The sequence below is a fragment of the Biomphalaria glabrata genome, chromosome 16 (assembly GCF_947242115.1).
Source record: "Biomphalaria glabrata chromosome 16, xgBioGlab47.1, whole genome shotgun sequence".
Taxonomy (NCBI): Eukaryota; Metazoa; Mollusca; class Gastropoda; family Planorbidae; genus Biomphalaria; species Biomphalaria glabrata.
The window spans coordinates 29,872,457-29,895,446 of NC_074726.1; the positions used below are offsets into that span (position 1 = coordinate 29,872,457).

General features: G+C 33.7%; 2 protein-coding genes across 2 annotated transcripts in view; both read left to right on the top strand.

Annotated features, from left to right (window-relative positions):
- Positions 1-10,664, top strand: LOC106052849 (COP9 signalosome complex subunit 8-like). Its single transcript, XM_056013913.1, has 7 exons — positions 1-160; positions 2,522-2,592; positions 4,265-4,313; positions 7,139-7,268; positions 8,089-8,196; positions 8,982-9,044; positions 10,395-10,664. Exons 1-7 carry the CDS (start codon positions 92-94, stop codon positions 10,472-10,474), a joined length of 570 nt encoding a protein of 189 aa, XP_055869888.1. The 5' UTR covers positions 1-91; the 3' UTR covers positions 10,475-10,664.
- A 1,813-nt stretch (positions 10,665-12,477) lies between these two features.
- Positions 12,478-22,990, top strand: part of LOC106054014 (titin-like) — a 199,332-nt gene continuing 188,819 nt past the window's right edge. Inside the window, exon 1 of the mRNA XM_056013914.1 lies at positions 12,478-12,630. The gene's annotated coding sequence lies outside the window, so the exon portion shown is untranslated. The remainder of the gene's footprint in view (positions 12,631-22,990) is intronic.

Consider the following 22,990-nt stretch of genomic DNA (forward strand, 5'->3'; position numbering starts at 1 on the left):
CACAAAGATTATATTATATTTTTTATAGATCTGCTTACGAAAAATCTGATTCATAAAAATAGCTTAAGTTTTATTTCTGCGGAGTTAGAAAATGGCAGCTGCCGTAAACACTATGGATTATTCACAGCTTGGGTCAGACTTAGAACGGCAAGAATTAGAGGTAGGTCTAGAGTCTAGATCTCTCTAAAGAAGGATTCCGATCTAGAGTCTAGCCTAGATAGTGATATCCTTATCGTATCATAAGCAAATCCATATTTTGAGTGAGGACTTCAGAGGCTGAAATGAATCCCTCCATCTCCCTCTACTACTACGCCTCTAGACACTCTAGTCTCTAGACTCTAGATCTAGAATCTATCATAATCTATGTCCGAATTGACTGACTCACTTGAGTCAGTTGAGTCACTTTCACTTTGGGCACTTTGGCTTAACTTAACTTATATAATTAACTATAAATAGTATAAACTTGGCTTAACTTAAGGCAAGGCTAAGGCACTTAAACTTAAGTTTTAGTAAAACTTTACTTTTTTTTAAACTAGAGATTCTAATCGTACTTAATCTTAATAACTTTAATAAGTAATAAGAAGTTTAAGTTTAACGCCTTGTATTGTAATGGTAAGCCTAAGGCTTTTACTTTAAGTTAAATTTAAGTCGTTAAGTATTTTAACGCATTGGCCCAATGGCCAATGGCCTTCAGACGTCTTATCATTAATCTAGATCTAGTCTAGTAGGGAGGTGAAATTCCTGTGTCCAAAAAAATCTTGAGATGGGGTTTTTCATAGTTAGTGCTACTTTGTAACATATAATTATAATATAATAAATAGACAAAGTCAAAGAGTGATAGACATAGAATATAAGACATAGGTGTTTGTTTAAAATCGATTATGCTCAGTATATGTAAAGTATTGTAAAGATATCATTGCTAAAAGACTAAAAGGAGTGAATTCGATTACTTTTGATGATGGAGAACATTTTTGTCTTTGACAATTATTTGAAAAAAAAATTATTAAAATATTTTGCATTAAAAGTATATAAATATACATATTTATTTTTACTGATACTCATTACAGGTCAGTTATACAGTGTTGATTTTTTTCCTGCTAAAATTACATGTGTCTGGCTATATTCCTCCCAATTTTCAGATTGATCAAACGCCAATATCGTAAAAACTTACTAAAAAAAAACCCACTGACATCAATGGACATTTCAGTTTTTAATTTTTTTTTTATAGAAGATATAATATTGTGTTAGACCAACAAGTGAAATTATAATCTTGTAGTAGATATTATTAGCTATAGATTTAAATACTTTTTAAAGAGTTTTTACCTTGCAATTTTTTAAAAAGGCATTTGAAACAAAACTGTTTCAGGCGATTTTGATCCCAATTTTTAAATATTTTGTTTCTGCCATCACAATGCCATTTTTTCCACACCTCTCTGACATTTCTTATAGCTCTAGACCCGATAATTTGTTTATTTCATCAATATTTACATTTTAAACAAGTGAAGTTCATAAATTTTATATTAATGAAATCAGATATGTGAGCTAGAAATTTACTACTAATACTAGATCTACTATTAAATTTCTTTTTTAATAAGTAGATTTATCCTCTAAGAAACTCAATTCCAACTTTTTAACTTTTGATCTGGAGGTGTGTCTCTTCTGGCTTAGCCAGCAAGGCGCTCTCATCGTACTTGTTCCATGTCAACCAATGTTAGGTCAAAATGCCACTAAAAAAATCTTAACTTTCTAACCGTTAAACAGTCATAATTTACACCATTGGAAAGTTCTTTTAAAGTATTTTAATGATGTACGAACGAAAAATTGTTTTTTCGAAGATAAATTTTTTATTTCACCTCCCTAAGTCTAGATCTATTTATTGAAGTTTAGACTTTTAGTAGACTTAAGTATGCCTAGTTAGTCTTAGTTACAAACTAATAAAGTTTATAAAGTCCTGTGGATAAAACTGTCACAAACGGTAATGAAATCAATCATTGAAGTAACACATGATCAGATTGATTTAGATCTAGAGACTCTAGATGTAGATAGGGTTTTATTTAACTAGATAACTGGCTGCCTGGTCCTGTGGTATGTGCACTGGACTGTTGTTCTTGATGGTCCCTGGTTCATATTCTGCCTGCTGCCATCGTCCTGCAGGAGGTTTGGATTAGGAAGTAGATTATCTTCAACTCTTAAGGAACATCCAATATATGTAAAACATTTTACGAACAATCTGGTTTCTATATTATGTAATTTAAAGATTTATAATTAAAAAATTACAAATATATGTAATAGTAATTTGGTTCTGTTTTATGCCAATAAACAAAAAAACACATAAGATGACATTACTGATATTAGTATTACTATTATATTATATATATATATATATATATATATATATTATATAGACAAAGGAGATGATATAATTCAGTTCCGCAGCTCTGTAGAAAATTTTGTTCTTTTTTTTTTAATGAAGTTTAGTAAATAGAATGTGTGCCAACTTTTTGTATTGTGTATGTTTCAGTTTGGCGCTTCACCAGCTTCTCCATTGTTGTACTGTCAGCTTCTGGCTGTCTACGTGCTACAAAATGATTTGTAAGTACATCTTGATGACCACATACCATTTTAAAAACATTATATTCTATTTTTCTGTTATATTGAACTGTAGTTTAAAGATTTGTTAAATTTTTTTCTCAGACTGAACACATTCATGCTCACTTCTAGACCTTAAGGTGTGAAGACTCAATTGTATTTCGATGATATAATTTGTTTTTTAACTCTGAAATTATTTTTAGTTTAAGAAGGTCAAAGCTAAACAAACACTTGTAATCATTAATGAGGCCTGGAGGTGAGGATTCATATTTTTTTTTAAAGTGTTTATAAGCTGCTTTGTAAAACATTTTGTGTCCTGATCAGTAGTTAGTACTCTAGAGAATAATTGTAACACGACTGGTGGGTTTTATGAGTGTGTAGTTATATTGTATTAGTAGATATGTCCACATCTCTGTTGGTGTTTCTTTACTTCTGTTAACGCCAATGTCTCTTAGAGCTTATTGCTCACACAACAAACACAATGCACTAAATACATTGAATAACGATACTTGGTAACAGACAATAAGTTTATTGAATACATATAATTTGGCTAATTCAGCCCCAAACGCACAACATACACTCAAATATTAACATCATAAAATATAATTATAGTTTCCATGTTCAGAATAAACTTCACAAAATACATACTCCCACTGAAAGATATATCCACCTCCACACTCTACAAGGACCAAGTAACAACTGAGGGTGTTACTTCATTGTCAGTATTAGACTTGTAGCTTTCCCATGCAAAAGGCACGAGATGATCAGGTGACTAGAAAATCACTTCATGTCACAGTGAGTCTCAAACCAGTCTGTGACAATAATGACATCATTTTACCATCACAAAAGAGATACAAGACACTGATAGCAAAGAAAAACAGACACAAACACTCTTTTGTTCCCCTGGCAATCAAATCATTAAATAAGAACAATCTGGTATAAACTTTGTCACATGTAAATTATGAGTGAGTCTGGTGTGAATGTACATTTTGGTTTCTTATAGTTATAATGTTTTTTGTTTGGTGTAATGCACAAATTGTAAGACAAATTTCCTTACGGATAATAAAGATTATTATTATTATTATTATTATTTGAAAGATAATCTTTGCCATATATTATGGAATCTAGTGATACAGTGCTTTACTATAGTCCTGAAAAATACAGAATAAGAAATATAACAATTTTGTATTTCTAAACAAGATTCAGTTTGTTAATGAAGGTTTTGTTTATGTTGAGCTATTGACATGGAAATGGATGAAACACACACATTATTATTAGTTTTATAGTTTGTTATGTACAAAGCTAAAATCAACTCACTCTGTTACAGTTCTTGTACGGTATTTCTTCTCAGATCAAGTTGAAACTTAGCACAATTATTTACTATACTTAATAAAACATGAATGAATCAAAAAATGTTATCAAGTTTATTACTTAATATGTTTGATATTGTAAGGGGAAATAATTTCTACAGTATTGAGAGGTATGGCTTTAAATGTGGAGTTTTTCCTGTTAGATGAGTTTTTTTTTCTTTCTTTGTTGATTTTAATCATTGTCACCACATTTTGATTTATGTGTTATTATAAACTTATGTATAACTTTTTGGGTTAGCCTCCCATGGACTTCAGTTTCAACATGTTGTCGCTTAACAAAGTTTCTGTCCATTGTATGTTTCCAGGTGCAATGCAAAGTTTTTATGGAAAAGAATTCCTCTTGGCATCAAACAGGTAGAGCCTTTGTTTTGTTTTAACTTACTTTCTTTTTGATTTTGATTGATTACAGGTATATATTATTTAAGCAGTGTGATATTATTCACGACTGGGAAACACTAGCTCTCAATCATGTCGTGAAGTCATTAAGTGTCAGAGTCATAAGATACAAGTCAAGGGGAGCGGCCGTTATAAAATAAGACATAGCTAACAAAAGACTGAGAGAAGAAGCAGGCTTATCTGCATTAGACCCTGTACTAGACACACTAAAACAACCTGAGCTTTAATAAACACAATGATTTTATTAGTCTCTATTTATGCTCTTTACTCCCGCCACTTGTTCTCTAAACTGACCTCCTTTTACACACAGTCCTGACACACTGCTGTTCACTCAACCATGTACACTCAAGGTCCACTGGTCATTTCATACACAGGCACACACACTGCACTACCAGCCACGCAAAACACATGCACTTACTATCACAGACCCAACTTACATGCCATTTGTGTGGCAGGCTTTTTAAAGTGAGGATTGAACTCTAGCCACAGAGTTCACAGGGAATGAGACATGTGCTAATCTTTGACCAAGAAGAAAGAACTGTATATAGTTAAAAAAAAAAAGATTGTAGTTTGTAAATTAATTGGTAGTTGTAAAATGAAATGCTCACCAAGACCAGTATCACTTACCAGCATCACATGTAAAATCCTAGAACACATAATATGTAGCAACATCATAAACCACTTATACAAACATAATGTCCTCACCCCATACCAACATGGCTTTAGGAAATATAGATCGTGTGAAACACAACTAATAGGACTAATTGATGATTTTTCAAAAGGTTTAGATAATAGTGAACAAATAGATGCTATCTTACTAGATTTTTCCAAGGCTTTTGACAAAGTTCACCACCATAGTTTGCTTAAAAAATTAAAATATTTTGGCATTAATGGTCCACTGCATCAGTGGATTAAAGATTTTCTGATAGGGAGAGAACAAACTGTAATAATAAATGGCTCTAAATCAACACAGATAACAGTAAACTCAGGTGTACCTCAAGGAACAGTCTTGGGTCCACTACTATTTTAAATTTACATAAATAATTTAGTGCTATTAGTGCATGGAATGGGTTGCCTGAGCTAGCCAGGAAAACCAGTGACTTGGCAGAATTTAAGTCATTGGTTAATATGCATGACGCGTAGGACGTAATCATCTTCTTTTTTGAAGTAACGTCTGTATTATATGACTAAGACTAAGACTGCTTTATTGATCCTTACGGAAATTTGTTGTGATTACAAGGACTCTTTTCTCATATAAAGACAACACAACAGAAAAATACACATAAATACAACAGACAACATAAAGAGTTCATTCAGCGACTACACACAGGTATCTTGGTGCATTTCATGTTCCCTGATCAATGAGTGGCGGTGATAGAGTCTGACCGAGTGAGGTACGAACGAGTTTTTGTACCGCTCCGTTCTTGTTTTGATTGACAGCAGTCGCCCACTTCGCGACGACCTGGCGTAGTTCTGATGGAGCGGGTGGCCATTGTCTTCCAAGATTTTTTTGATTTTTCTTAGGCACGTTTGTTCAAAAAGTTCCTTTAAATGTGGTAATGTTGTGAGTGTAATTTTTGATGCTTTTTTAATGATGTTTTCTAGACGTTGCAACAGTTTAGATGAGGCGTTGCCTTGCCAACAACTTATTCCGTATGTTAGCAGATTTTGTACAGTTGCGCCGTAAAATGTCTCAAGGATCTTCTTGTTTAATTTAAAACTGTTGAGTTTGTATAGAAAAAAGAGTCGCTGGGCTGTTTTCTTTGTCAGAGTTCCAAGGTGGTCTTCCCATGAAAGCTTGTTGTTGATGATAACGCCTAGATATGTATATGCCTTTACTTTACTTATATAAGATAAGAGAAGACATTTCATTACATCCCATTAGTTTTTTAATGATAAGAAAGAAGAGACTGACACTTGTACTTAACAAAGGCGAAGCCAAGTGCTGGACCAATGCTACCTCTTCACTGAAGCTTCTATCTGTTGCCAACAACTTATTCCGTATGTTAGCAGATTTTGTACAGTTGCGCCGTAAAATGTCTCAAGGATCTTCTTGTTTAATTTAAAACTGTTGAGTTTGTATAGAAAAAAGAGTCGCTGGGCTGTTTTCTTTGTCAGAGTTCCAAGGTGGTCTTCCCATGAAAGCTTGTTGTTGATGATAACGCCTAGATATTTATATGCCTTTACTTTACTTATATAAGATAAGAGAAGACATTTCATTACATCCCATTAGTTTTTTAATGATAAGAAAGAAGAGACTGACACTTGTACTTAACAAAGGCGAAGCCAAGTGCTGGACCAATGCTACCTCTTCACTGAAGCTTCTATCTGTGCAGTGTATTTATGTTGTCTAATTTATTCTGTTGTGAGAGCTATTGTTTGTCTAATATATGCTGGACTGCTATTCATACGTCAACTCTGTTTTTGGTTGGTTGCCCAAGACAGGTATTTTGAGGTGTGGGCTGGGCTAGAGGTTCATGTGACAGTTGACTTCTGGGCAGCTGAAGTATTTTGCAGAATGTTACTGATCTGAAAGATTCTTATTTAGGAAATCTGGGTGGTCCAGTCATTTGTTTGCTTGGCAGTGCATCGCTGCTAGATGGAGTAGTCGAGTTCGTTATATTTAATTCCCCATTTTCTCTCATTAAAAAAAATTGTTGGTTGTAGTTGTGCCTTTATATATGTTACATGTATACAATTGTATTTAGCATTAACATTTGTCTGTTGGTGCATGAGGATCGTACATCTAAAACTTTTGTTTCTTTATATTTTTTGTCCTATAGAACTGTCCTGAGCTGGTCCTGATCTGGCATGTGGTACAAAAGATGTGGCTGAAGGATTATGCCGGAACATACGAAGCTCTACAGAAAGAATGGTCAGACGATGTGAAAAATATAATGCTTGCTGTCGAAGGTATGAATCTTTTCACCTCAACCCTGGTAACAAAAATGCATTATTTTTTATATCTTTTTAGTTGTAAAATTGTATAGATTGATTAGCAGCATCTTAAGAACATCATTGATAATGATAGAACAGTAAGTTTTTACATTGGATTTAAAAAAAACTTGTTGAAAAATATTATTTTAATTACTTGTATTTAAAGAAAAAATGAACTAACATTGAAAAAAAAAACAACCTATTTGTGGTTTTGTAGCCAGAGTGGCTTAAAACCTCTCCAGCTTGTTTCTTTTTTGGGGACAGTGCATTTTTAATTTTTAAATAAAACAAAGTGGGCTGTGTTTTCTGGCTGCTTAAAGGTAGCATAGAGACTTTCTCATGTTCACAAAAAAAAAAAAAAAAAAGATTGGACCAAAACTAAATGAGAATGCCACAGTGGCCTGGGGATGATCTATAAAAAAGTATTAATACTTTATCTATAAAACATAGGTGAGGTGGCTGAGTGGTAAAGCGCTTGGCTTCCAAACCAGAGATCCTGGGTTCGAATCTTGGCGAATGGGATTCTGAATTTCAGGATTTTTAGAGCGCCTGAGTCCACCCAGCTCTTCTGGGGAACTGACATTAGTTGGGTCATTGTGCTGGCCACATAACACCCTTGTTAACTGTCGGCCACAGAAACAGATGACCTATAGATCACAAGGTCTGAAATGGGTACTTTACTTTTTTAAAAATAAATATATTGAATATATATGTCTGTGTGTACGTGTTATCAATTTTAATAGTAAAGGCTTAGACTGGTAGAATATACATGAGCGTACATTTGTGCTTTTTATAGACTCAGTGAGAGCCAGAGCCCTGCGACTAGTACAGTTGGCCTACTCTAATATCCATGCTAATGAGTTTGCTACATTTGTGGGGATGAATGTCGACAAGGCAGTTCAAGGTACTGGTATTTTTTTAATGATCTGAAACTGAAAATAAAAAGGATTTCTAAAAAAAAAAATAACATAACAGTATTTACAAAGAAAATAGTCATTTTGAATGTTTTTATTTGTGAACACTTTTAGAAGTTGTAGAGGAGAAACATGGCCTTCTATTTATTTATTTTTTTCAATTCCTACTATTAACTCAAACTAGTCTCAATTAAAGGAAGCGCTTGGCTTCCGAACCTGGAGTCTTGGGTTTGAATCTCCCTGAAGACTGTGGATTTTGAATTTTGTGATTTTTAGGGCGTCCCTGAATCCACCCAACTCTAATGGGTATCTGACTTTTGATGGGGAAGTAAAGGCGGTTGGTCTTTGTGCTGGCCACATGACACCCTCATTAACTGTGGGCCACAGAAATAGTGCAGGCTGCATTGTCTGAGGATGGTAAAGATTCTGAGAACATCCATTTGACTGCTAAACACTCTTTTTTTAACATTTGGTTTTCAGGATCCATCAATGAAATGTTTGCTTTTGCTTTGCATAATTAGTCTATGCCATGTAGTAGCGTACCCAAAACATGGCTTATAGACCTCCATTTATGTAGTGCAAAATTTATCCCAGAATGAAAGGTTCATTATTTCACATACCTATTGAAGATATATTTGTTTTTTAAAGTTAGTATACGGTGCAGTGCAGTAAAGTTATATTCACCTGTCTCAAAGGTATGCACAAAATTTGTAATTAAAAATGTACCATTAGTGATCAGATCTTGTTGATAGCTTCTTGTGTTCTTTCTTCACAGCTGCTGCTGACGCAGGATGGCAAGTAGACAATATCACAGGAATTCTCATCCCAAAACCTTTAGGTAGGGATACTGTTTAGTATAATCACATAGGGGTCATTGTTTAGTATCAAGATGGGGGGAACATTGTTTAGTATCATCATGGGGGTGCATTGATTAGTATGATTTTGTGGGAGACAGTTTAGTATCATGTGAGGAACATTGTTTAGTATCATCATTTGGGGAACATGATTTATTATCATGCTGGGAACATTACTTGGTATGCTCTTGTGGAGGATATTGCTTAGTATCATCATGTGTGGGACATTGTTTAGTATCATCATATGTGGGACATTGTTTAGTATCATTTTATGTGGGACATTGTTTAGTATCATTTTATGTGGGACATTGTTTTTTAGTATCATTTTATGTGGGACATTGTTTAGTATCATCATTTGGGGAACATGATTAATTATCATGCTGGGAACATTACTTGGTATGCTCTTGTGGAGGATATTGTTTAGTATCATCATATGTGGGACATTGTTTAGTATCATTTTATGTGGGACATTGTTTAGTATCATCTTGCATGGGACGTTATTAAGTATCATCTTGTGTGAGACATTGTTAACTATTTCGTGTGTGTGTGGGAAGCATTGTTTTAGTATTATTATATGGGGTGCATTATTTAGTATCATGATGTGGGGCACATTGTTTAAGTGTTATCATGTTGGGTGCATCAGAACATTTTCTTTAACAATGTCAATATCTGGGTTTATGGGGAAAAAAAAGAAAAGTATGTTAAAGTTTATGGAATCACTTTGTACTGAATTCAACTCTTGCACCATTAGTTTTATCTGTCACATAAATACATTTATCCTCCATTCCATGCATCCTCCATCCATTATAAGCATAAAGATAGCAGATACATTATTACATCCTAGCCTAAACAGAATGACAGGGTGGTGGTGGTCGGGGTTTGAACTCGGATCCATTGTAGCGACACTTCAAAGAATATATCACACAACTAGGCAGCATCTTTATTTGACAAGAGCAAGACATGACTTATAATTTGACAAGTGTAGGACATAAATTATAGTTTAACAAGTGTAGGACATGAATTATAAAATTTAACAAGTGTAGGGCATGAATTATAATTTAGCAAGTGTAGGACATGAATTATAATTTAACAAGTGTAGGACATGAATTATAATTTAACAAGTGTAGGACATGAATTATAATTTAACAAGTGTAGGACATGAATTATAATTTAACAAGTGTAGGACATGAATTATAATTTAACAAGTGTATAAATTTATAATTTAACAAGTATAGGACATGAATTATAATTTAACAAGTGTAGGACATGAATTATATTGACAGGTGCAGGATTTGAATCAATTAAAAAAAAACTTTTTTCTTTGTCTTTGACAGATCCACCAGCAGCTCCACCTATAATGAACGAGCAACACTTATCCGTCCTAACTCAGTATGTCACTTATATGGAGAACTGATGCTCTTGTTTACCTGGTGCTTTTAGTGTTCAGTTTAAGTGTTGGATCTATCGAGTGTCTGGCTGACTGACGTTGATAGTGTAAATAGTGTGTGTGTGTGTGAGTGAGAAGGCCTGGTGAGATATTTAAGTGTGTGTGTGTGCAACCATTTCTCATGTTTTTTCTGACAATAAATTAAATTAAAAGCAGATATTTTATCAGTGTTATGAAAATCAGTTTTACGTTTGTCAGGAAATGAATTGTTCAATATTGATGGCACCTGTATTTAATTATGTAGACCTGTCAAGAAACGACTGCATGTCTTCATTTCTTACACAATTGGTGAACACATTTTGTGTGAATTAAGTACACAGTGTGTACAAAAGGGAACAATTAAAAAGCGACAACCTGGATAATATTTCAGTTTTAATTTCTTGATAAAAAATAAAAATAAATGGATAATTTTTTGTGTATTTTTTTTTTCCAAAGAGGTGTACTTAAATAAATCTTCGGTTGATTATTTGCCTACTATGACATATCAACATTTATAATTTCTGAGTCTTAATCTACCACCCGCGGACAATGGTTATGCTTGCCCTGGATGTGGCAAAATATGTAGGTCAAAGCTATGGCTGCATAGCCACTTGAAAAACTGCATTTCTCATTAACCTTCGGACTCGAAGACAATTCTTAGTATTCTTAATTTCTGAGTGTGCAACTAGCTTGAGGTACAGACAGGGCATTTTGTTAAATTTAGGTTATAAGGTTAGCTCTAGATGTGGGCAAAGTGTAAAAGCACGCAAGGCACAAATATTTTACTAGAAATTTAAAGAAAAACATAGCTTATCAACAATCCATTCTGTATACCAGTGTTGTTGAGGGTCATTGCCTTTTAGCACCAAACTGCTGGTAGACAACTAAACCACTTCAGGTGTATTATATCTTGAATTATAATACTTGAAATAACTTGAAAAACTTCTTTTGTGGAAAATATTAAATATTACTTTGATTGCAATATAAACAAATTCAACTTGAGATAAAATGAAATCAATGTGATAGACTTTAGTAATGATATAAAGTGGTAGTCTGAACAAAATCTAACTCACTACAATAACACAACCTTTTGAACCTTTTCTTCTGGCAACATGAAGTTGTCTCTCCTAACTTAAACCGCAGACGACAATGCCAACTATCTTATATAATACAGACGTTACTTCAAAAAAGAAGATGATTACGTCGTTGCATGCATATATTATGACTTAAATTCTGCCAAGTCACTGGTTTTCCTGGCTGGCTCAGGCAACCCATTCCATGCTCTAATAGCACTGGGGAAGAAGGAGTATTTGTACAAATTTGTCCTAGCATCATTCACAACCAATCGCTAACCTCTTCCCACCGTCACCATAGACAGCGATTCACAATTTAGATCTCACACTTTTTTGTCTGCCCCTCCAGCTGTAGCCTAAAGGGGAAAAAAGGCATTCGCCCCCCCCCCCCCAAAAAAAAACAAACCCACACGTTCTGGAACCTAGAAGACATGCTGACACACCCTGAAGTAATTAAAATGAGTGGAATTAATTTTTTAAAACAAAAAATCGGATCGAAGAAAGTGAACAAAAATCGATTTGAAAAAAAAAATGAAACTAGTGATTTTTATCTATAACACAGACGTTACTCCAAAAAAAAGATGATTACGTCCTATGCGTCATGCATGTTAAGCAATGAGTTAATTCTGTCACTGGTTTTCCTGGCTGGCTCTAATAGCAGTAGCGTAAAACTGGGTGAAAATTCGTTTATTTGTTTAGAATTAGTGATGAGTTAAAAATTTTAATGGTTATAAATGGAAAAGTATATAGTCATCTAAAAGGATCCGAGAAAATCAAGGTGTAAAAAAAAATAAATCTTTACTCTAGATTACTAGACCTAGATTATAAATAGATCTAGAGCTACATCCAGAGTTGAATCGTCGACACTGTCACCGTGCTTGACCTAGATTTTCATGTCTCAAGATTTAGGGTTCCGCATAACTTTTGGAGGCTACTAAAGGTTATAGGACATGAGACCGACCCAAAATAGTGTGTAGGGGAGACAAGATTCCGTCACAGTACACAGGACACAGTAACACACACAGGATACAAGAAAGTTGCTTTTCATGATTGGGATTATATTACATAGTGGTAAGTTGTTTAATTTGATTTTTATTTGTGTTTATTTAATTTTAATGCCGTATCAAAAGCGTCGACAATGAAATACTTGTGAACGGCCTTGACTCTTGACACAATTAGGCATTATAATAGTTAGACTTTATCGCTTTTATCGTTACAAGCTAGGGCTACGACTATGGCTATTACAAAGTAACACTGAAAATGATGAATCTAAATAGTAATACTCATTAGAAGACAAATGTAGATGATCTTCTACCTTTCTTAAGTTGATTGGTTTCCTCCTAATCTAGGGCTATTCCCACTAGGCTTACGGTGTCTCGTAATTGAAGGCTTATTAACCAAAGAGTATGTCAGTATGTGTGTACGCGACACATTATACAGAAGCACTGGAAGCAATATGATAAACATGCCAGTGGCTACCTTTACTTTATCATATATGCAATGCCCCTCTATCACAATAGTGATGGGGCACCAAACGTCGAAGAGCTCACGCAAAGTACCGAATAAGTCGAATAATTGACATAGGGCATCAAAAGGCCAAACGGTTCTCATAGGGTATCAAAAAAGTCCAAGAATTTGGGCATGAAAAGGTCGAAAGGTTCACATTGGGAACCAAAAAGACGAAGAGTTCACAAGAAGCGCCATAAAGATCGAGTAGTCCACATAAGGCACCAAAAGATCGAATAATCCACACAGGGCACCTAAAGGTCGAATAGTCTACATAGGGCACTAAAAGGTCGAATAGTCCACATAGGGCACCAAAAGGTCGAATAGTCCACATAGGGCAGAAAAAGGTCGAATAGTTCACATAGGGCACCAAAAGGTCAAATAGTCCACACAGGGCACCAAAAGTTCAAAGATTTCACAAAGATCATCAAAATGTCAAAGAGCCAACATATGGCGCCTAAGAGCCAACATATGGCACCAACCAAAATGTCCAAGAGCCAACATATGGCACCAAAATGTCCAAGAGCCAACATATGGCACCAAAATGTCCAAGAGCCAACATATGGCACCAAAATGTCCAAGAGCCAACATATGGCACCAAAATGTCCAAGAGCCAACATATGGCACCAAAATGTCCAAGAGCCAAAATATGGCACCAAAATGTCCAAGAGCCAACATATGGCACCAAAATGTCCAAGAGCCAACATATGGCACCAAAATGTCCAAGAGCCAACATATGGCACCAAAATGTCCAAGAGCCAACATATGGCACCAAAATGTCCAAGAGCCAAAATATGGCACCGAAATGTCCAAGAGCCAACATATGGCACCGAAATGTCCAAGAGCCAATATATGGCTCCAAAATGTCCAAGAGCCAACATATGGCACCAAAATACCAAAGAGCCAACATATGGCACCAAAATACCAAAGAGCCAACATATGGCACCAAAATACCAAAGAGCCAACATATGGCACCAAAATGTCAAAGAGCCAACATATGGCTCCAAAATGTCCAAGAGCCAACATATGGCACCAAAATACCAAAGAGCCAACATATGGCACCAAAATACCAAAGAGCCAACATATGGCACCAAAATGTCGAAGATTCCACATAAGGTCTTCTATTTCCACTGTAACGATCTAACCTTAATTTATTAAAGGACCCCCCCCCCTCTCTAAACTTTCTTGTCTTGTACAGCCGACCCCCTTTCTTGGACATCGTTTGGTACAAGCGTCAGACACATGGTCCCTCCATGAATGCGGATATGTGTTAAGAGCTATATTTACATTTCGTAGCTTACACTTGTAACACGCTGTCACGTGTTTGACAAAAAGCCGGAGAAATGTAAAACAATTAAACAAAAACGAAACAAATCTTTTCTGCTTTTCTCATACCAAAAGTCTTTTATATTCCAGATCTAAGATAAGTTCTTTAATGTCAATAGGCAGAATAGATGGCATTGATGAACATGCTTGTCTAGAGTGACCTAGGGAAATCTGTAGGCCTATTTTATAAGATAAATCCAGTTAGAAAATAAAGAAAAGGAAGGAAAAAAAGCCTATGTACTCATCGAGGGCTGTCTGGAGGGGGGGGGGAGCTAGGAATTTCCGTCATTTGGGTGCCCGGGGGTCTTGACCTCTTGGGGGGGGTGCATTTTGTGTAATATTTAAATCGTAATGTAAAAAAAAAACACACTCATTTGGGGGCCACTCAACTGGGGGCCCGGGGAAATTTCAAACTCTCGCCCCTCCTCCCCCACCCTAGCTACGCCACTGCTGCCTGGTCGTGGGATATGCGCTATGGACTGTCGTTAATTCGTTAATTTAATGTATTTGTTCATCATAAAAGAATATATAGATCTGAATCTACTTATTAAAATGTCATAATTGTAATCTTACTCTGGGTGCGCAATAGTGCGCATTCAGAAGTGTAGAAAGGAATGCAACTGTTATATAGCTAGGTTAGTTAGTTGGGTCATGGAACTATACTAATGGAACACCAGCTTCGAGATTTTATGATCAGAGTGCCGTCGCGCATCTTTTTTCGCGCACCATACCAATTTGAAAAATCGATGAGGATGCCAAAGAAGAAATTTACTCCGAGAGCCACTTGGATTGACCTTCATTGAGAGTAAAACTTCCCCACACTATATTTTATTAGATCTGTAAAAACTTTATCCATTTTCTGACTATCTGATAAAATAGATACAATTTCCCTGAATAATGGATCGTCACAAAAAATTTTTTTTTAAGGCCACTTCATTAAAATCGGTGTTTCCAGTACTTCCTCATTTGGGTATTTTACACAAAATCTGGATTTTTTTTTATGTACATGTCATTTTTATCATCTGTCCCGCGCAACCAAACCATCCACTTTTCCCGGTCACCAATGTTCTTAACAAGATATCAAGAAAGAGAGGCTGGTCCATTATTTGCGTAGTCCAGCCAGCTTTTTTTTTTGACAACCTTTTTTCGTTCTCTCTCATGAAGGATATGTTTTGAAAATTAGTCTTACAAAATACAATTCCAAACCAACTCATGCAGTTATCGTCTTTTCACAGTATTGAGGAGTCATCCTTTTTGCTAGCCAGAGTGTTAATTGGCAAAAGTGAAAAATTCATTTTCTTTAATTTTTTAAAGTAAATATTCATAACTATATCTTTTATATAATAATATATTTTAAAAATAATAATCTTTTATATAGACATGCTTTAATAGATCTAATAAATGATTAACTCGGACCTACCAATATGGGTATATAAATACTTAAATCTGGGTATTTAAAATTTCGAATGCGAATTTAAAAAAAACCGAACTTTATTGATCTAGATCTCTTGTATAATAGCTAGAATAATATAGATCTACAACACCTAGATCTAGGCCTAGACTAAAGTTAAAGACTAAGGTCTAGATTTATTTAACGTTTTAAAAAAAAATCAATAGATTTCACTTTCACATCACATTCAGTCATTCACACGATTATTGATACAGACAGTGAATGAAACGAATGCAGTGGTTATACTGATTATACTTAAAGTGACGATACTACTTATAGATCTACCAGTTGATAAACATCATCATCATAGATAATAATCTACATCTATAATCATAGTGCCCTTTATTTAGTCAATATAGTCAAGTCAAGGTAGTGGAACGTAAACTCGAAGGTTTATTACAATATGGTATGAGTCTATGAGTTAGTATAAGATCTAATTATTTTGTTACTTTGTATGTGACAGTATGTCAATGTCTCAATTAAAATAATTAATATCACCAGCCATATCATTTTAAATATTTAAAAAGTAGACATAGATTTTTATTATATTATAAATAGATAGATTAGATCTACATATAATTTTACAAACTTTAGAAATGATTGATTTTATTTTTTATTGATAAGCCTTCTAGACTAGATCTAGCATCTCTAGCTAGACTCTAACATGTAGATTGTAGATCTTTGAATTGGATCGATATTCACCTTCCTAAATTGTCTCTAAAGTCTATAGCTGATTTGAGAGGCCCAACGAGGCAAGACGAGTCTATTATTACTCTGTCTCTTGATCTATCTAGTAGGCCTACTAAGCTAGTGCATTAGCCATAGTGTAGTCAAATCTTGACAACTAGTCCTCTAGATCTGAGCTTCTAGAATAATTAGATCTAGATCCAGTTTAGATTTAGAGTATAAAAGTTTTTACTACCTAAAATACTAAATCTACTGATCTAAATTCTAGATATATAGATCCAGTTCAGATTAGGATATAAAAATATTCCACTAGCTAAAATTCTAAATCTACTGATCTATACTTAATATGTTAGATATTATATGACATCTATCTACAAAAATTATTATTAAGATATAATTATAGATTCTAGACTAGTTATATATGTACATAAAATATATAAATAAAAGATAAAATTTATGCAGGCCTAGGTCCCATAAATTTATAATTGATCCAGATCTATCAGTAAAAGTTACCTTCGATTGGCAGTTTTACCCAATCTAATCTATACAAGACAATTTATAATCCATGCCTTGCCTACACCCCATATATATTACTTTCCATTCCATGCCATGCCCAGACCCATGAGTTCATGAAATAATAAATGATGTGGTGTCAAGTTGGATCTATCCCCTGAAATTCAGTACTTTAATATAAAACTCACATATCTACTTAATTATTTGCTATGACACTCTGATAAACTTGGACTTGTGTGATACATATATGTTTCTTATCAGATTTAATTAATGAAGTTTTGGTGCATTTTAACCAGTAATTAGGCTACAAAAGTAGCATCAGGTGTATTCTAACCATTGGTATTTTTCCTGGCAACATTTCTATTCTAGTCTGTGATAAATTATAAATAAAAAAAAAAAATGTTTGTAATGTTTCAGTTATTAACAAGTAGAACCATGGCAACCAGTTCTGATGATGTACCAGAATGGCTCAAGGATCATACTTATACTATTTCTACTCTCTGGGCATCCATTCAATATTTAATGTAAGTACTACTATACAATTTTTATTTTAGTTATCTAATAGATGTTTTATGAATTGTGTGATTTTCATGGTCAAGCAACATCCAAATATCTGGGATGGAATTTAACATTTTTCTCTAAGTTTTTTTTTTTTATTTATAACACTCTTAAGCACATTCATCTTTCATGTATGCCTAATATACCTTGGCTGTTGTGCAGGCCATTCCTTTACAATAAACTGTTAGATGAAATTAGGCAAAATTGTCTGATAATTTGTATGTTTGATACAACGTTTTCAATTTAATAATATTATTTTTTTATTGTAATGTTTTCAAAAGAAATTAACCAATATGCCTAATTGTATAATTACAGTTATGTTTGGAAATGCAAGAAAAAGGCATGCATTCCTGAAAAGTCAATGATTGGTTGCACCTCTTAAAGGTAAGGTACTGCAATTTTTCCCATGTACTTTTCTCATAAACTGAAGTACTTGTATTTTTGAAAAACTAGTTTTCCATGAAAATGTAAATCATAATATATGTTATAGCTGCTTCTTTTAGATTAGTTCAATGTGCATCAAATTAACTGAACATCTGCCTTCACCTATAGTAATAATTCATAACTATTAAGGTCAGGGCCATGTCTACACATTAACGCAGTAGCTCCTTTTAGGTACAGACTATTTTTAGAATGGCAAAATTATATAACTATAATTAATAACATATATACTTTTAGCATGGTCAACACATATGTCACACATATTTTTTATTTTTTTTTTTAAATCCTTTTATTTATTTTTATAACTAGATAACTTTCTGTTATGAGAAAAGATGAGATTCTTGGACTCCTGCATAGCACCACCAGAAAGGAAAATCCCATCATGTTGCAAAATAAAAGTCTTGGACCAATTTTAATTTAAGATATATATATTATACTGTAAGCTGTATACATATTTATGTATATCCTGTCATTCAGCCAACAGATTTGAATTTAGTATTTCTTTCAATCTGTTTGATATTGTACTTGAAAACTATTAATCTGAGCCCCATTAAAACAAGAGGGAGTGCAGTGGATGAGTGGTAAGGGAAATTTTACTTTTTTAAAATTAAAATAAGAATCTAACAAAAGTAAACATATAAAATATGGTGCATTCTCCTTAAAACTAAAACCTGGTGCAAAGGTTTAAAATGTTGGCAAAAAAAAAAGCAACATCAATTAAATATTCTTAATTCCCTTTGCAAAACTTACTGAGAAGAACATGCATGTTGTTCCCTCATAAGTTTCTTGACAGAGGAAATCTTGTTTATATTAGTTTTGAATTAAGCAAATTAAGAAAAAAATTATAATCATTATTTCAAATGGTTGTATCTAAACCTTATGAATTATTTTTCAGTTATAAGTATATTGAAATGAATGGATAATCATGAAATTGTTAAATAATTGCTGCTATCATTCCATTGACTAAAGAACCATAATTTTTTTTAAAATTAATTTCAAAATTAATTAATTAATTAATTTTCAAGCAGAGTTCACATAGATCTTGAGTGAAATTTTTCTTTTTTTGACTAATGCTTCAATTTTATTGTATCATTAGTTTTTTATTTTTATTACCCAGAATATTTTAAAAATGAGTACACTATTTTCATGTAATAATGTAACTTGGTATTCACACATCAAAATACGCTATAATCTTTAGGCCATATAGATTTGTATAAATATAAATTAACTTGCTTAAATACATTGTAAATGTATATTGTTTGGATAAGAATAAAGTTTTTCTGTAGACAATTATTGTTCAAGATTTGTTGATGCTCCTGCTTAATAAATTATATACACAGGTCATTAGTTTTAACACACTACTGACACAAGAAAAACTGGTCGCCCCCACTTCCATTACATAGATGTAATAAAACGTGACCTCAAATCAGTGAACATCAATACTGACAATTGGGAAGACATAGCTTTAGACCGCAACAGATGGAGAGACAGTGACCAAGAAAGCTATGGACAGTGAAAGTACATAGGTCTCAGCTCAGGAAGAAAAACGTACAATCCGAAAAACGGCCAGCTCCTCTACCACCGAAGCAAAAACCACCTTAACCTGTGCTATCTGTGGACGGGAGTGTCTCTCCGAAATAGGGCTCCACAGCCACATGAGGAAGTGTGCTCTGAGATGAAACCTTAGTCTTTCTATTTCTACGACTGAAGGAGGCCAATGATGATGCTACAGGTCATTAGTTTTAACACGTCTGATAATAAATGACAGTACAAGTTATTGAATGAAAATTTGTCATTATTTCAGGTGCTTTAGGCCTACATCAATGTGAGGTACCAGTACTTTGATTGTGTCATATAACAATTTAAAGCAACATTTTGAAATGAATAGTGTGTAGAATTGACAGTAAATACATTTAAGTGATGGGCTGTGATCTGCATGAATTGAATTTGTGTTTTTGATCTTTACTTCAAGTAAATGTTAATGAACAATTAATTTTTAATGAATAAATAATTTAAAAATAAATACAAAGAAACCATAAACATCTACTTTATTTTAATAATTTTTTTTCATCAGAACAGAATTTCCAACTTTGCATTCTTAAAATAAAATATAATTTATTTAGAGTAGAGTCAGAACACAAAATCATAGTTTTGAAATTAAGTAAATTAAGCTAAGCTGTGATCTCTTATAAACATTTGTATATAGACTACACACAATTTAATTATTATTTTTCATCAAATTGCAGGAACTAGTACATGTACTTATGCATATTTGACAATAAAAAACCTTAGTCAATGAAATAGTAATACTAGTAAATGAGATAAAAGTAAACTAAATATCATCAATGCTATTGAAGCCACACTTGTTTCTTTTTATCTTGTTTGGTGGACTGCAATTAAAGTTGCTATTAATTTTACTGATTGTCTTAGCTGAAATGCCAGTGTCGTCTCTTTGAATCCTAAGCTTATTTTCTTGGTTACTGGAAGTCCAGATGTTTGGAGTTTCATTTTAAACACCTATATATTCCGAAATGGCCTTCTGATAGGCAAAACCTATTAGCCTAACATGTCATATGCACATAAAGAGGTACCACAGAAATGCTTTAAAGACAAGCTTAGGCGCCAACTTGCTTTAACTGACATAGAATAAGAGAGCACCTGGTTGCATACAGCTTCAGAGCGAGACAGCTGGAGGTCACTTACAAAGGTGTGGTATACACCAATGAAAATTAATTGCCGAGGGTAGACGGCAAAAAGAAAAAAAACAACTGATTCTACCACAGGTGGACAATGGTTATGCCTGTGCTCAGTGTGGCATAATATGTAGGTCACAGCTGGGGCTGAGTAGCCACTGGAAACATAGCATTCCTCATAAGTCTTCGGAATCAAAGACAAGCCTATCATTTTTGTAGAATAGTTTGTAGCTTCTGTAAATGCATGAAATGCCGTCACAAATGACACAAGTCCTCTGTGAGTTTGATCATAGTTTCATGGATTATAAACATCTTACTTCTTTGCCTTATATTAAATGGTCCTTCTGTCTGTTCCACTATTATAGGTTTATCTAAATATCATTGATATATCGTAACATGTCATCAAAATAAAAACTAGAATCTCTGCAACTGGTTTACAAGTCAGAAGTCATCAATAACACTTGCCATTTTAAAAAAAAAACAATTTAGATTACTGATTAGTCAAATTAGTGACTGATTATTCGATTCATTTTAGGCCTATAATTTTTTTTATGTGAATATATAATGATCCTTTACACTTTGTGACTTTACTAGTAGATCTATACTTTGGAGTAGACTTGTTTGTTGAGCTTAAGTCGGAAGTACACATTGAATTTTACTGTGATCTAGTAATCATCTAGTCAAATGTAGTGATCTACTAGTAGGCATACTAGATCTAGAGTCTAGTAGTAGAGACTAGAGAGAGTAGGACTATCTGTCATATCAGTAGGTGGCTGAAGTTTTATAAATCTATTCCATGACAAAAACCCTGGCTAGATTTAGATCTAGTGGTCTAGACATCTAGATCTAACTAGAATTAAACTAGAAAACTGAATTAGAGAAGTAGCTTTCTGGATCTAGAACTAGAATCTATATATAATTACTAATATTAGATCTAGTTGCGTCAAACGCTTAATTTTTGGTTGTTGTTTTTAATAAATGCACATAAAATACATTGTATTTTGGCAATAAAAATACCCAGTTGGTAGTGAAGTAATTCTAAAAATTAATTAATGAATGACTCTATCAGTATTTGTTTTAGATCTATCGGATTCATATGACTTATTATTTATACTTATTTTATATCATTCGTCCAAGAAAATCTAGCTCTAGATCTATTTCATTTTAGATTAGGCTATAGGCTAGTTGTTTTGTTGTTGTTGTTTTTTTGTCATTTTATTTAAGCTACAATATTATCAAGATTAACTTTTTCTTTGTTTCCCACGAGACGTGTATGCCTATAGCCTAGTCCTTTCGATAAAAAAAAAAAAAACGATTAGAAATGCGTAGCTTGGAGTGTCAAAACTGTATTAGGCCTCCTATTTTTATTTCGTGCAATTTAGTATATCGTAACAAATACGCATTTGGCGGAACGGTAGACAGGTCTTCATCCAGATTTAGTGTAAATAAACCAAACACAGAAACACTGAAAGATTGTATTTTCGGAATTTAGATTCTATTTTTTGGAAAATAAGTGGCATTTTATAGGGGGATCGAAAAAAACAACTTTTGTGACGATCTCTTATTCAGGGAAATTGTATCTATTTTATCAGATAGTCAGAAAATGGATACAGTTTTCACAGATCTAATAAAATATAGTGTGGGGAAGTTTTACTCTCAATGAAGGTCAATCCAAGTGGCTCTCGGAGTAAATTTCTTCTTTGGCATCCTCATCGATTTTTCAAAATGGTATGGTGCGCGAAAAAGATGCGCGACGGCACTTCGACTCTCTTTGTCTTTGTAAAAAACTCGAAGCTGGTGTTCCATTAGTATAGTTCCATGGTTGGGTTACGCACTTTATTAGACTGACGGTGAACATACATTTTATAATGACGACATAGACTTGGGGTTAGAGATTATGATAGACTTTTAGACTTGGGGTTAGAGATTATGATATACTTTTATTTAATCAGTTACTGCTAGACTCTTGAGGGGATAACATCGTTATTAGTGACAGGCCCATTCTGTATTAAACGTTATTGAATTTTCATCTTGAGTGAGCTTAGTCATTGAGTATGTGTTCCTGTTAGTACCTTATCTATATTTGTGACGGTGTGCATGATTTCAAGAACTCGCGATTAAAATACATCAAACAATGTACGCACGCACTTAGTCTAATTAAGCATATTCTAGAAATACTTCAGCTACATTTGATATACACATGCATCCGTTACACAATATTGTTCATTTGTTAAGGACAGCCTGAAACCGAAAATGA

Coding starts and splice junctions, on each gene's coding strand:
- LOC106052849 (XM_056013913.1), top strand. CDS start 92: ATGGCAGCTGCCGTAAACACTATGGATTATTCACAGCTTGGGTCAGAC. Junction 7,269..8,088: donor TATAATGCTTGCTGTCGAAG/GTATGAATCTTT, acceptor TGCTTTTTATAG/ACTCAGTGAGAGCCAGAGCC. Junction 8,197..8,981: donor TGTCGACAAGGCAGTTCAAG/GTACTGGTATTT, acceptor CTTTCTTCACAG/CTGCTGCTGACGCAGGATGG.